The sequence below is a fragment of the Triplophysa dalaica genome, chromosome 24 (assembly GCF_015846415.1).
Source record: "Triplophysa dalaica isolate WHDGS20190420 chromosome 24, ASM1584641v1, whole genome shotgun sequence".
Taxonomy (NCBI): domain Eukaryota; kingdom Metazoa; phylum Chordata; class Actinopteri; order Cypriniformes; family Nemacheilidae; genus Triplophysa; species Triplophysa dalaica.
In genome coordinates, this window is record NC_079565.1 from 15,414,490 (window position 1) to 15,427,766 (window position 13,277).

General features: G+C 40.3%; 4 protein-coding genes and 1 pseudogene across 4 annotated transcripts; all 5 read right to left on the bottom strand.

The window, feature by feature from the left end:
• Nucleotides 1-250: 250 nt before the first annotated feature.
• LOC130414345 (histone H2B) lies at nt 251-5,202 on the bottom strand. Its single transcript, XM_056740200.1, has one exon. The coding sequence runs from the start codon at nt 4,742-4,744 to the stop codon at nt 4,370-4,372; it is 375 nt and encodes a 124-aa protein (XP_056596178.1). The 5' UTR covers nt 4,745-5,202; the 3' UTR covers nt 251-4,369.
• A 140-nt stretch (nt 5,203-5,342) lies between these two features.
• The window catches only part of LOC130414332 (uncharacterized), a 36,655-nt pseudogene continuing 28,720 nt past the window's right edge, over nt 5,343-13,277 (bottom strand).
• LOC130414340 (histone H3) lies at nt 8,424-9,150 on the bottom strand. The gene has a single exon (XM_056740196.1). It carries the CDS (start codon nt 9,074-9,076, stop codon nt 8,666-8,668), a length of 411 nt encoding a protein of 136 aa, XP_056596174.1. The 5' UTR covers nt 9,077-9,150; the 3' UTR covers nt 8,424-8,665.
• LOC130414347 (histone H2A-like) lies at nt 9,879-10,397 on the bottom strand. Its single transcript, XM_056740203.1, has one exon. It carries the CDS (start codon nt 10,386-10,388, stop codon nt 10,002-10,004), a length of 387 nt encoding a protein of 128 aa, XP_056596181.1. The 5' UTR covers nt 10,389-10,397; the 3' UTR covers nt 9,879-10,001.
• Nucleotides 10,924-11,957, bottom strand: LOC130414335 (histone H1-like). Its single transcript, XM_056740191.1, has one exon. It carries the CDS (start codon nt 11,566-11,568, stop codon nt 10,924-10,926), a length of 645 nt encoding a protein of 214 aa, XP_056596169.1. The 5' UTR covers nt 11,569-11,957.

A 13,277-nucleotide genomic window follows, 5' to 3' on the forward strand; every position in this document is an offset into this window, starting at 1 on the left:
ACACAACTATCCTCATCTTAAGAGCCTAAAGAAAACCCAGATGTAAATGGCTTAGATTACAGATTCATAAAACAAGTTGATACATAAATAAACTGTTTATTCGTTTTGCTTGGTTTTAAGTGGAAAGAAAAAATATGGTTTCTTATGTTTTAAGAAACAACATGTATCTGCATCAGTTCCAAAACTTAACTGCTTCCAATGTATGAACTTCAGTAAGGTTGAAGATTATTTTGCAATCCTACTCTTACACACACTTTAAAATGTTTAAATATATTCCTTTCTATATGATTATAGATATGAAAATATGATTTTATTTAAATGTTAAAATAAATGTTGATTTGTTTTACATTGTTATGCCTTTGTGTTGTATTGTATACATCAGTCATGTCAGAATAACTATGCTTTTGTTATGTCAGATTTTAATTATTTGTTGACTTAACTCAACATTTTGAGTCAACCAGGTCAATTTTGTAGATCGTTGCAATAACTAAATATTTTTAGTTATGAAAACTAAACGTAGTGTTTAGGGTAACAATTAATCTTTAGTTGTTTGAACAATGTATTAGTTTGATCAACTAAACACAGTGTTAAGGTAACAAATAATCTTTAGTTGTATGAAAAAGCTATTAGGATCAACTAAACACAGTGTTAAGGTAAAAAACAATCAGTAGTTGTTTGAACAATGTATTAGTTGGATCAACTAACACAGTGTTTAGGTAACACAAAATCTTTAGTTGTTTGAACAATGTATTAGTTGGATCAACTTAACGCAGTGTTAAGGTAAGAAATAATCTTTAGTTGTTTGAAAAAGCTATTAGTTGGATCAATGAGTGTGTCTCATTGTGTTAAGTAATAAATTTAAGTTGAAGTAACTCAAAATTTTAAGGCAACCAGGAAACTTATTTTTTATGTTGAACCAACAAATCTTTTTTTACAGTGTATAAGTTCTGAGTGATACGTTGGTTGTGATGTCAGTCCTATGTCATGGGCTGTCATCTCATCTTTTTGTCCCAGAATTTAACTTTTGCGTTTTTTATCTCCTAAATGTGGCAAGGTGAATAGCTCTGTCTGAATGCTCTTAGAAGTATTTTTATTAAAGTGCCAAAGAACCTTTACGGACTGCATTCGATTTGGCTTCCTCTTATCACACAGAGGATGATTTTAACAATGTCAAGCAGTATACAGCATCATATTATCATACGTTACTTTGAAATTTGCCCTGCACATTACATATAGACAGGCCTATGAAGAGATATATTGTATGGTGGTCAAAAGTTTACATACACCTGATTCTTAATACTGTATAAAGTAACCTGTAAAATCAATGCCAGTGTGTGTGCGGTTTTGAGAAATTTATTTAAGAGTTTCTTGTTTGTCCAGGTCCATTAAACTGTTCACTGGTCTTTGATTTTTTTGCATTTTCTGCATGTTTGACCAATGTCAGATTCATCCTTACAGACTTACCACAATCACTCATACTCAACTATTATATTTCAGTATGTAAAGATCATCTCAATATCAGAGTGACTAATGTACAGAGGTCAGACATGCAGAATATGCTGAAAATCAGACTATGCAGGACCTGGAGGATTTCTCTGCAGATAATTGTACAAGTTAAATGGCTCATAATTAAAAACTCTTAAACACCACTGTGTATATTCAATATGATATCATACAAGTAATAACAATGAAAACCGCACACTCTATTTATTCCTATATTCTGTTCAATGCAAGAAGCTCAAAGTTATTAAAACAATGCAGGGAAAGGTTGTCCTTTTATGGGCTGTTCATCTCTGCTTTCTGAGTCAGTACACAGGTCTTTCTAATGTCCTTTGTTATTCTAACCGTGACTTGAATTGCTCCTTCATCCACATATGTGCATATTGGACATTATGGTTGAAGCATGAAAAAGTGTATACCCTTTTCAAGAAATGCATTTTATTTGGCAACATCTTTAAAATTCAGTATTAGAACTTATATAAGATATAAGTGATGAAATGTGCTGTAATATACAGTGTGTGCGCAGTGACCTTAAAGTTGTATATAAAAATTTAATTATATGAAGCCTAAGTTATACACCATACAAAACTGGATAGAATATAAATATAAGTATACCACAAAAGATGTGAGATAAAAAAGCAATTAAATAACAGCGATATGTAATTAGTGATTTTAAATTATTTATGGACCTCAAATTGTCAGCAGTTAAACTAAAACCGAAATATTTTCACGCATCAAAATAAGAGTAGAAATATTAAACATCAAAAATGACCTGTTGACACAACAAAAACGTTTGTTTAAACACCCTAAAAACTTTGCGTAAAGACGATAGAAAAGTTTGCTTTTACACGGAACATAGTCACATTTAAAAATTGTCACGATGACGCATCCAAATTTCACGCGTTTCGTGTTATAAAAAATGTCCCCTTTCGCGTTCCATAACTGAAAGGTGTTCTCAATCCAACATGTGCTTGTGCTACGCGTGCAAAAGTCAAGCCACCTGAAGAGTGCGGGTGTCGACTGCAAGTGATGTCTCAGGAAGCAAAGGTGTCTGAGTGTGCAAATCTGAGAGTGCAAGTCTGAGTGTGGAAGTTGAGCCAGACCCTTCTCCCTCGCTGTCAAGCGCTTCTGCCGCCAGATTGCTTTTTTTGGAGCCGTTTGCAATGGTGAATCGTAATATCGGGGCTCCACTGATGATGGCTTTTTATAGTCGTAGTGAAAGCGCTTAACGCAAGGTAAGTCTGCCCAGAATAAATTGAATTAACTCAAATCAGCTGTTCGGAATCCAAAAACACAAATTTTCTCATTTCCGAAAACATACGGCGCGTGCGGGGGGAGGGGTAGGCTGAACCAAAGCACGTGCGCACCCATTGTCAACAAAACATAGACATCAGTTTCACTCACTGCATGCGGTTCAAGCGCTGGGACGGCCCCATATATCAGTTTCGAACGATCTCCAAATCCAGCGTTATGTCCACAGTTTATATAACATTCATCACCCAAATAAATTGAACAAACAAATACTTGAACTTCGCGATCGTATGATCTCTCTCCTGCTTACAAGTGAAAGTGAAGTATGCGCATGCTCCTTCCACTGCTCTCTTTACTGCCATGTGGCCGTGCCATTCTGCTTTTCCGGGAGAATTGTCTAATAAGGGACTAAGAAAAAATTTTCAAAACAGATTTCTATGTTAAAAAAAATTTTTGAAAACCTTTACGATCGCTGGGGGAGTGTATCGAGCACCGAAATACTATGTAATACGCCCAACTCGTTTTTTGACAAGTTTACCATGTTAAGCATGAGAAGACAGCAAGTTTAATATTGTAAAGAAGTCAGAATGCACGAAACACCGTTGCAGGGCCGCTTTTGAGATAAAGTTTGACATTATAAACGTCAGATCATGAGCAGGGTGCTGTGTGCAGTGATGGCTACACTATAACATTTCTGTTGTCTGACCTTAGAGAACGGAACTGGAACAGCAGACCTGGAACACCTTAATAGGTGTAAAACGTTTGTCAACCAATCAGTTTGAAGCATTAAACAGCCCCGTGGTAAATAAATAAATATTTAATAAACACAGCAATTTAACACGACTTATAACCATCAAAAATAAGACACCAATCACGTGAGAAGGTAAAAAAGCAGTTGACCTGCGGTGAAGCGCTACACTGAAAAGGAAAAAAAAAGCGAAACGAATACCCGACTAACCAAAATTTCAAATCAACGATGAAACGAATTTAGCTTTCTTCTATTTGACGCCCGCACGGTACATGGCGCTGATGGAGAATACATTTCACGCCTAAACGTTAGGTGGCGCTCAAACGCTATTCAGCCTTCGTGCTTTCAACAGCAGAACAAAAAATGGATTTCTCCAGCAGCAGCGTAATGAGTTTATCGTTTTTTTGCAAAGATGAGTAAAGGAAGAGAAAAAGACAATATTGGGTAAGGCGTTGGATATACAATAGCGGACACAGAACAACGGAACGAAATGGTCATTGGATGATGAGACTGATGGCTGTCAGGTGCGTGATTAGAGATAAGACACAGGTGGGTGAGCATGAGGGATTGTGGGGAATGAAGTCCAAGGTAAAAACACGAGAAACGGGGAACCGTGACACGTGTTGCAACAGAACTTATGTCATCTTGTTTTTTTGTAGTCGCTGTGACTTTTCAAAAAAATGCTCCGTTCGGACACCAACGACAGAAACAACTCGACATGCATTCGCTCATAGCTGATTTAGGCCTTTAGCGCCCCCAGCTGAAAACGTGACGTTGGCGACCAGGTTTCACTTTAATGGAAGCGCTTTACCGAGAGAGTGGGCGGCTCTTAAAAGAGCCTTTGGGGTGTTAAGAGCTACAAGCGGGAGTTTACTTGGAGCTGGTGTACTTTGTGACGGCCTTAGTTCCCTCAGATACGGCGTGCTTGGCCAGCTCACCGGGCAGCAGGAGACGAACGGCGGTCTGGATCTCTCTGGATGTGATGGTGGAGCGCTTGTTGTAGTGAGCGAGACGAGAAGACTCACCGGCGATGCGCTCAAAGATGTCGTTGACGAAAGAGTTCATGATGCCCATGGCCTTAGAAGAAATGCCGGTGTCGGGATGAACCTGCTTAAGGACTTTGTACACGTAGATGGCGTAGCTCTCCTTCCTGGACTTTCTTCGCTTCTTTCCTCCCTTTACGGCGGTCTTAACAACGGCTTTCTTTGAGCCTTTCTTGGGCGCTGACTTCGCTGGTTCAGGCATGATTTACTCAGAAGTCACGAATGAATGAAAAGGTGTTAGACTTCCAGTATTTATTATCTGCCCATGCAAATTAACAAAGAGCATGATCTCACATTCTGATTGCGTGTCTCGGTACGCCCACGAACGATAATCGATTTCATTGAATAAGCGGACACCTTAAAGAGCCATTCAAAGTCTTTAAATCAGTAGCCACACCCATCGCCTCATTTTAGAACACACCCCTTGGCGTCAGGTGTCTTGGTTTCCCGCACTTTTTCCATTTATCGTTTTGCAATACAACTGATGAGCTTTTTACTAAACTACGAAGGCAACGAATCGTTTCATTTTAAATGTTGATACTTTGCTGGTGTTGTTCTGATCTTTATTTTCCTTTGAAGCGTTTATCAAGTGAATGCAAGGAAACGTTGCATGCAATATTTATCAAAATTACTGCTAACAGTAAAGCTTGTCATTAAAGATTAGAGTTTGTTATAGAATCTGCATGTAGTCCCACATACATCCGTGCATATGGTGAAATAATGAGAAATGTAAACGCATTACGTGTAGTAGACGCTTTTGACCAGAGCGACTTACGAATGAAAGCATTTTACAAGGCTAGTCAGATCCCACTAAATGTGGTCTAATTGTGTTTTTATTAACAAGGGTTGAGATTACGAACAATTAAACAATAAAACTCGATAATCTTCATCGGCGGATTTAAAAATCATAATTCGAAGGAAAAAACTTAAATCTTGGCCACATGTGATACAAGTAACGACACAGATCAGAAACCGTTGATAGGACATCGACTCTTCACGTGAGATTATGGGTGGCTCTTAAAAGAGCCGTTTGATTTGGTCGAATTGGTGTCGCTTAACCTCCGAACCCGTACAGAGTGCGTCCCTGTCGTTTCAGAGCGTAGACGACGTCCATGGCAGTAACGGTCTTCCTCTTGGCGTGTTCCGTGTAAGTGACGGCATCACGGATGACGTTCTCCAGAAACACCTTCAACACACCGCGAGTCTCCTCGTAGATCAGACCGGAGATACGCTTGACGCCTCCACGACGAGCGAGACGACGGATGGCCGGTTTGGTGATTCCCTGGATGTTATCGCGCAGCACTTTACGGTGACGCTTAGCGCCTCCTTTGCCGAGTCCTTTTCCTCCTTTGCCTCTTCCTGACATGATTTCTTCTGAACGCCTACAGAACAGCGAATGCAGATTTGCGTTGTGAAACAGCAATTTATATTTGCCTACAGGACCTAGTGGAGAAACGCAGAGATAAAGGCGGAGCAAACAAGTTTTTTTTTTACACGGGGACCGTAGCGCTCGTTGCGAGACTCTCGCGAGAACGTCAAGAGTGCAGTTTTCTTTGAATCTGTAAATAATTAAGGTACGACCTCATTACTGCTATTACAAGGGAAGATTATTCACTCATTTTAAATCTGTTTTAAACTCAAGTGAACCCAAATGAAATTCGTGCTGACACTACGAGGCGGTTTCCCGAACAGGCATTAGTTTAACTGTTAGCAGAGTGCTCAAGTAATACTCAAGATACGCTGTGTATCGTATACCGGTAACAAGTCCATGCATTACTTTCTATTGATTAAACAAAATACACACATGTTGATCATCAGTCAATGATTTGATCACATGACATATCTCACCAATGTGATTTGTCTGGACCACAGAATAAAGAAAACAATACATACAAATAATAAAGATGAGAGTGCTATATGGAGAGCATAGTGCCGGGGAAGGAGGATGTCAGGTGTGCAATAATGCTGCATGGTGCAAAATGTGAAGATATCAGAAGGAATATCATATGCAGAGGCAATTAAGCGAGTTAAGGAGACAGATAATGTAACAGAGGAGAGAGTTAATAATCCAAGGATCAGGAAAGAAAATATGAAAGAAGCAAACCGAAGGAATGTGTAATAATTTCAGATAAACTGGCATTTGTCACTTTCATTGCAGAGGTAGTGAATTGTTCGGCTCAGACAGATAGGAGGACGGAAAGAATTAAGATTATAATTAGAGCAGCAGATAAATATCTAAAAATTGAGGGAATGACAGTAGATCCGGTCAATGAGAAACTAATTGAGCGAATTAACAACAGGCAGACATGTACTGGAGAATCACAATGGTAATGATAATCTTGCAGTGGAATGCAAGAAGCTTAATCTCTAATGGGTAGGAATTAAAAACACATGTTAATGATCTTGAGGTAAAACCACATGTAATACGTGTGCAGGAGACATTGTTGAAGTCTAATTTAAACTTTGTGGTGCAGGGATATTCAGTAGTGTGTAAGGATAGAGGTAAAGGTAATGGAGGTGGAGTGATAACTTTTGTCAAGCAAGGTGTGACATTTTGGGAGATAAGTGTAAATGAAGAACTCGAGTCAGTGGTGGTAGAGGTCAAAGCAGATAGTTATTATAAGGATAATAAATTATTATAATCCCTGTAAAAGGTTAAGTAAAGATTTGTTTAAAGAAGTAAGGGACTTTACTTTTTACTTTGATACTTTTTCCACCCTGCACTATGAATGTTTACATGTTATGTTCAATAAAAACATGAAAACGTATAATGTTTGTGCGGTATTAGTTTAAGCAGACTGTGTTTCTCTGTAGTTGTGACTTAGATGAAGATCAGAACACATTTTATGACCAATTTATGAAGAAATCCAAGTAAACCCAAAGGGGTCACATACTTTTTCTTTCAACTGTATACCTCATATGTGTCATAACATTGTTAAAGGCTCTCCAATGATGTTTCAGTATTTATAACAGAACTAGTGGCAATATTAATGGCAATGATGTGGGTGGAAGAATCAAATATCAAAAATGTTGTCATATGCTCTGATTCTTTTTCTTATTGTGCAGTTTAAAAAGTGGTAAATCAGATGCTAGACAAGACATCCTATATGACATATAACAGATCCTACACAGAATTAATCCGCTAGATTCATATATTAAATCACGTAGGAGTGGAAGGGAATGAGACGGTGGATAAAATGGCAATGGAGGGATTGAAAAAGAATGAAGTTGATTACAAGATGCCATTAGTGAGTGAAATGTATAGTAAAGAAAGCATTTTTAAAAAATATGGCAAGAGAAATGGAATAAGGAGATAAAGGGAAGGCGCCTCTTTAGTATCCAAGACAAAGTAGGGAGTGAAGGAGTAAAAATGGAACCAGAAGAGATGACCCTATTATATCTATGTATTGGGCACACCAGACTAAACCAACATTTGCACATGATAGAGAAAAGAGAGACAAGCGGGTGTGAGCACTGTGGGGTGAAAACAGTGGAGCATGTGTTAATACATTGTGAGGCATATAGTAGTGAGAGAGCTCAATTTGTCAAAGAACTCAAAGAATTGAAAGTCAAACTAACAATTAAAGAATTATTTCAGAGTCCACAGAAATAATCTAAAATATAACCGGTTTCATTAAGGTTTCTGAGAGAGTCACGTTTGTTACACAGAATCAAAGGTTGAAAATCTTTTTTTTAAGATTATTAAGTCTGTAGTATTGTCCACTTCCTCCTCCTTGCACTTCACACTCCATCCCAGTAGGTGGCGGATATACACCAAAAGCTTGTTTGTCATCCGCCATTAAACAAAAGAAAAGAGAGTGCTATACACACACGCTAACAAAGTTGGCGGTAAACCACCAGATAAAGGTTATAGTGGACGCTTTGCTCGAGATTATTTAAACGTGTATTTTACGTTAAAAAAAAAATGTGCTGCAATGGTTCAACGCTGTTAAGAACACCACTAGTTTAAAGAAACGACAGTCTAGATTTGTATATAAACACATCGAAATTAAAACGGTTACTACAGGAAAAGACTACAAGGGAAACAGTCTCGATCAGTGCAATTGAAGTGGCTCTTAAAAGAGCCTTTGGGGTTGAAGTGGCGGAGTTTGAGCTCAGGAGTTTAAGCGCGTTCTCCACGGATGCGGCGTGCCAGCTGAATGTCTTTGGGCATGATGGTGACTCTCTTGGCGTGGATAGCGCACAGATTTGTGTCTTCAAAGAGACCGACCAAATAAGCCTCGCTGGCCTCCTGCAGGGCCATGACGGCGGAGCTCTGGAAGCGCAGATCAGTCTTGAAGTCCTGAGCGATTTCTCTCACCAGACGCTGGAAAGGCAGCTTACGAATCAGCAGCTCTGTGGATTTCTGGTAGCGGCGGATTTCTCTCAACGCCACGGTACCGGGCCTGTAACGATGAGGCTTCTTCACGCCGCCGGTGGCTGGAGCGCTCTTACGGGCTGCTTTAGTGGCGAGCTGCTTCCTCGGCGCTTTGCCACCGGTGGACTTACGAGCGGTTTGCTTAGTTCTTGCCATAACTGGAGTTTCAGCTTTTCGCCGTTAAAGCGGAATCGAATGTATAACTTCCCTCTGCTGGCAGTTTATATAGGCTGGTCGCACTAGAGCTCAGAGGGTGTCAACAGAGCACTGGCACGTGATTGGATAAGGTGTGACACCTACGTCCACAACTGGCCAATGACTGTGCGTTTCCCGTTTTTCAAACAAAACCAGCAGCTTCCGGTTCCCGCTCGAAACTCTTTGTTTAGATTTCCACATTAAAGCACCTCACGGAAGTATTTTTTTTTCTTGAAATGGACCCATGATGATTATTGGAAATACGGGGAAACACATTTGTGACCCTGGATAACAAAACCAGTTTTATGGGTAAATTTATAAGAAAATTAGATTTTTACATATTAAAATTTAAGATATTGATGCATGAGTTGTTCATGGGACACGATATTTACTTAATCCTAATGATTTTTGGCATAAAAGAAAAACGATAATTTGACCTATAAAATGTATTATTGTCTTTTACTAATGTTCCCGTGCTACTTAATACTGGTTTTGTGATCCAGGGTCACATTGGCTCTTGTTTATTTGCGTAAGTGCGTGAATGAAATGTAAGGGGAACCAACATAAAAAAAATATATATTACATACAGATGTCGAAATCCGTGTCATTGACACTCATCTGCCACACCGATGTAAACATTTCCCTTACGATCGTTTAGAGCTCAACAATGACCAAATGAACAAGATTTCACTCATTCTGAAGCTCCCGGACACGTGTGGGGGCAAACTCAAAATCGTGAACGTTCATGGTACCGTTACTTAAAGACAGAATGTTTATAGATTGTGTTAAACTGCATCAGTCGCTTAAAGAATAAAATCGCTCTCTTCTTGTTCGAGTGGGTGGCTCTTAAAAGAGCCTTTTACAATGATTAGGAGGAAAAAGTCGTTTACTTGGCCTTAGCGGGTTTGTCGGTTTTCTTGGGCAGCAAAACCGCCTGGATGTTGGGCAACACACCACCCTGAGCAATGGTCACGCGGCCCAGAAGTCTGTTCAACTCCTCGTCGTTACGCACGGCCAGCTGCAGATGGCGGGGAATGATTCGACTCTTCTTGTTGTCCCGAGCGGCGTTTCCAGCCAACTCCAGGATCTCAGCGGTGAGATACTCGAGAACAGCGGCGAGGTACACTGGAGCTCCGGCACCGACGCGATGAGCGTAGTTACCCTTGCGAAGAAGCCTGTGAACACGGCCAACGGGAAACTGAAGACCCGCTCTGGATGACCGAGTCTTGGCCTTCGCTCTTGATTTGCCACCGGTTTTACCTCTTCCACTCATTGTTGCACAAATTGAGAAGTGCTCACGATAATAGTCAAACGAAAGAAATTTGACAAGGACCCTTTGCTTTCCAGCATTTATACGTACTTTTCGTTCGCCTATTGGTTGGCATCTGTGAAAAGTTTAAACCAATCACTGAACTTCCCTCCAAACGCCAAAGCCCGCCCATTTCTTCCCCTCTCCCCACATTGTTTTAGTTTTTGATAATGTCTCCTTCGCCACTTTATAGCGCAGAAGTTTACATTAAATCTTCTATTTGTGGGTTTTTGAGGCACGTTCTTCGGAAAACAATATTGTGAACAAAAGCAAACATTCATGCTGACAACACAACGTAAGATGTTTCGAGGATAATGAATTAAACAATACTGACGATTATAACCTATGAACGTAATTTTAAACAGATTTCTCAGCGTATTTATTTGTTAAGAACACAACCATGATAATATATACATATATCTGAAACACTGCTCTTTAGTGGGCTGTTGGGTGGCTCTTAAAAGAGCCTTTTTTTTAATGGAAAGTCTGGAGAAGGAATTTACCTATTCTTCGGGGCGGCCCTCTTAGGCTTAGCCGCTTTAGGCTTTGTCGTCTTGGGTTTGGCAGCCTTGACCTTCTTGGGGCTTTTAGCTGCTTTCTTCGGACTCTTGGCTGCTTTCTTGGGGGCCGCTGGCTTCTTCACCTTCTTGGGGCTCTTCGTTGCCTTTTTAGCGGCGGTGGCGGCAGGTTTCTTGACCTTCTTTGGAGATTTCTTTGCGGCGGTCTTCTTTGGCGCTGCAGTCTTCGGCTTCTTTGCAGCAGCAGAAGCGGGCTTCTTGGCTGCGGGCTTCTTTGCTTTAGGAGCGGCTTTCTTCGCTGGCTTCTTTGTCTCGACTTGTTTTGTGTTGAGTTTGAAAGATCCTGAAGCCCCGGTTCCTTTGGTCTGGACCAGAGTGCCTTTAGTCACCAGACTCTTGACAGCGATCTTCACGCGGGAGTTGTTCTTCTCCACGTCGTAACCACCGGCAGCGAGAGCTTTCTTCAGGGCGGCGAGAGACACGCCGCTCCTCTCCTTGGAAGCCGACACTGCTTTTACGATTAGTTCGCCCACGCTCGGGCCGGTTTTCTTAGCTTTAACAGCAGATTTCTTCTTGGGCACTTTGGCCGGCGAGGCGGCGGCAGCAGCTGGAGTGGTTTCTGCCATTTTTCTTTCGGATGAGTAGCGTCACAAGATCTGTAGCAGAGCAGGAATGAGAAGCGACCGAGAGCGGCGCTGCACTGTTATAGAACACATGAGAACCGTACAGACTCAACCGGCCAGTTCCGTGTCTATGTTCCTGCCCGAGTCGTCGACTCGTGTGTTTTCTTCTCGAACATTTACAACAGAACCCGACTCCTAAACCCCGTTTGTGCGATAGAAACAATATGAAGACAAAACAGAGGTCAAAAGCTGTATCTTAAAGCTAAAAAAACTCGGCGATTACACGTTAAATTTGGCATTTTATGGTCAAATCTGCGAGTAGCGTCAGCCACTGGATAAATCCGTGTAGGATTTCCTTTTTATTTTTGGTTGAATATTTTGTGAAAAGCTTTCGCGCGTCTTCTGTGTGTTTAACAGGCACATGTAAAATCATTTGAATTATTAAAACATTACTGGGGGTCTCGTGAAGTCTCATTTAAAGGAGTTATTTTGGCCATATTGAAGCACACGCGCCATATAGTCACTTTCCGTCTCTGTGACTGACGACCGATCTCATCGGAGTCATTCCACGAAATCGCTCCTTTATAACTTTGAAACCTTAAAAACAGAATACGCCTGTGGAAACATACCTGGCAATAAAATACTTTCAGATTTTTAAATAAGACATTTGTTACCCCACACAATAACAAAAAAGTTGCAATAATAATCGGTCATCCCGTAAATTAATCTCAGTAATAGTAATTATTTATAATCCACAAGTTTTTAATCAATCCAGCAGCAGGTGGCGCTGTGTCACTTCAGACAAGACATTCATCTTTTCATCTTCTTAACCTGCTTGTCCTCTGCAGGGTCTCATGGCTCATATGTATCCAGCATCTCAGCTTCCGACGGGTAACTCTCTGAGCGATCTGATAGATTCTACAATCTTGTTATTGATCCAAAATAATGCCGTACTGTTATTCCATCTTGTTTATACGCCAAATTAGTATATTTTCTTGGCCGATGGATGCCAGATGATAGTTCTAACTATCATGCAGACTTGGATGTGTACTATCAGAGATGAAAGGGAAGAACAGCATGTAGGAGACGAAGTGATGTTAGCAAAACAATGTTTGATGATGAATGAATTCACAGTTGCGTTTAGATGCTCATTCTAACTCCGTCTGAACTGAAACACAGTGAGACGGTAATATTATACCAACATTACTGCTTCACAACATTGTCTCAGAACATTATTACGAACTTTGAGAATGAGACCACTAAAAAACTCACGTACACTTGTGTATAAAATACAAGGCATGTGCAGAGTTTTCTCTGTTTGCACACGGATTTTGTTGTCGAACAATTAGAAAATGCCAGGTCAGGTCAGGCCACAGAAGTGAAGACCTCCCTCCTTTCCAGTAGCGTTTGTCTTTGTGTGTATGTGAGTGGTGATGAACAGACTAGCTACATGTTCTTTTCAAATTCACAACTAATTATCCAAAAGACAAACTACACAAATTGTTTTGCTAAAATCCATCACTTATGAGCTAATGAGTAAGCTAAAGTTTTGCTAAGGCAACATTGGCATACATGCTAACTTGACGGAGAACGACAGCTGAATACAGTCAAATTAATAGCATCATCATAATCGCCTCATTGAACCAGGCATTAAGTAATTAAAATGTGCTAACTTGCATACATTTGTCAGGCAATTCAGATGAATAGGATAA

Bases quoted from the DNA above. Each gene is read 5' to 3' on its own strand.
- LOC130414345 (XM_056740200.1), bottom strand. From the start codon at position 4,744: ATGCCTGAACCAGCGAAGTCAGCGCCCAAGAAAGGCTCAAAGAAAGCC.
- LOC130414340 (XM_056740196.1), bottom strand. From the start codon at position 9,076: ATGGCAAGAACTAAGCAAACCGCTCGTAAGTCCACCGGTGGCAAAGCG.
- LOC130414347 (XM_056740203.1), bottom strand. From the start codon at position 10,388: ATGAGTGGAAGAGGTAAAACCGGTGGCAAATCAAGAGCGAAGGCCAAG.
- LOC130414335 (XM_056740191.1), bottom strand. From the start codon at position 11,568: ATGGCAGAAACCACTCCAGCTGCTGCCGCCGCCTCGCCGGCCAAAGTG.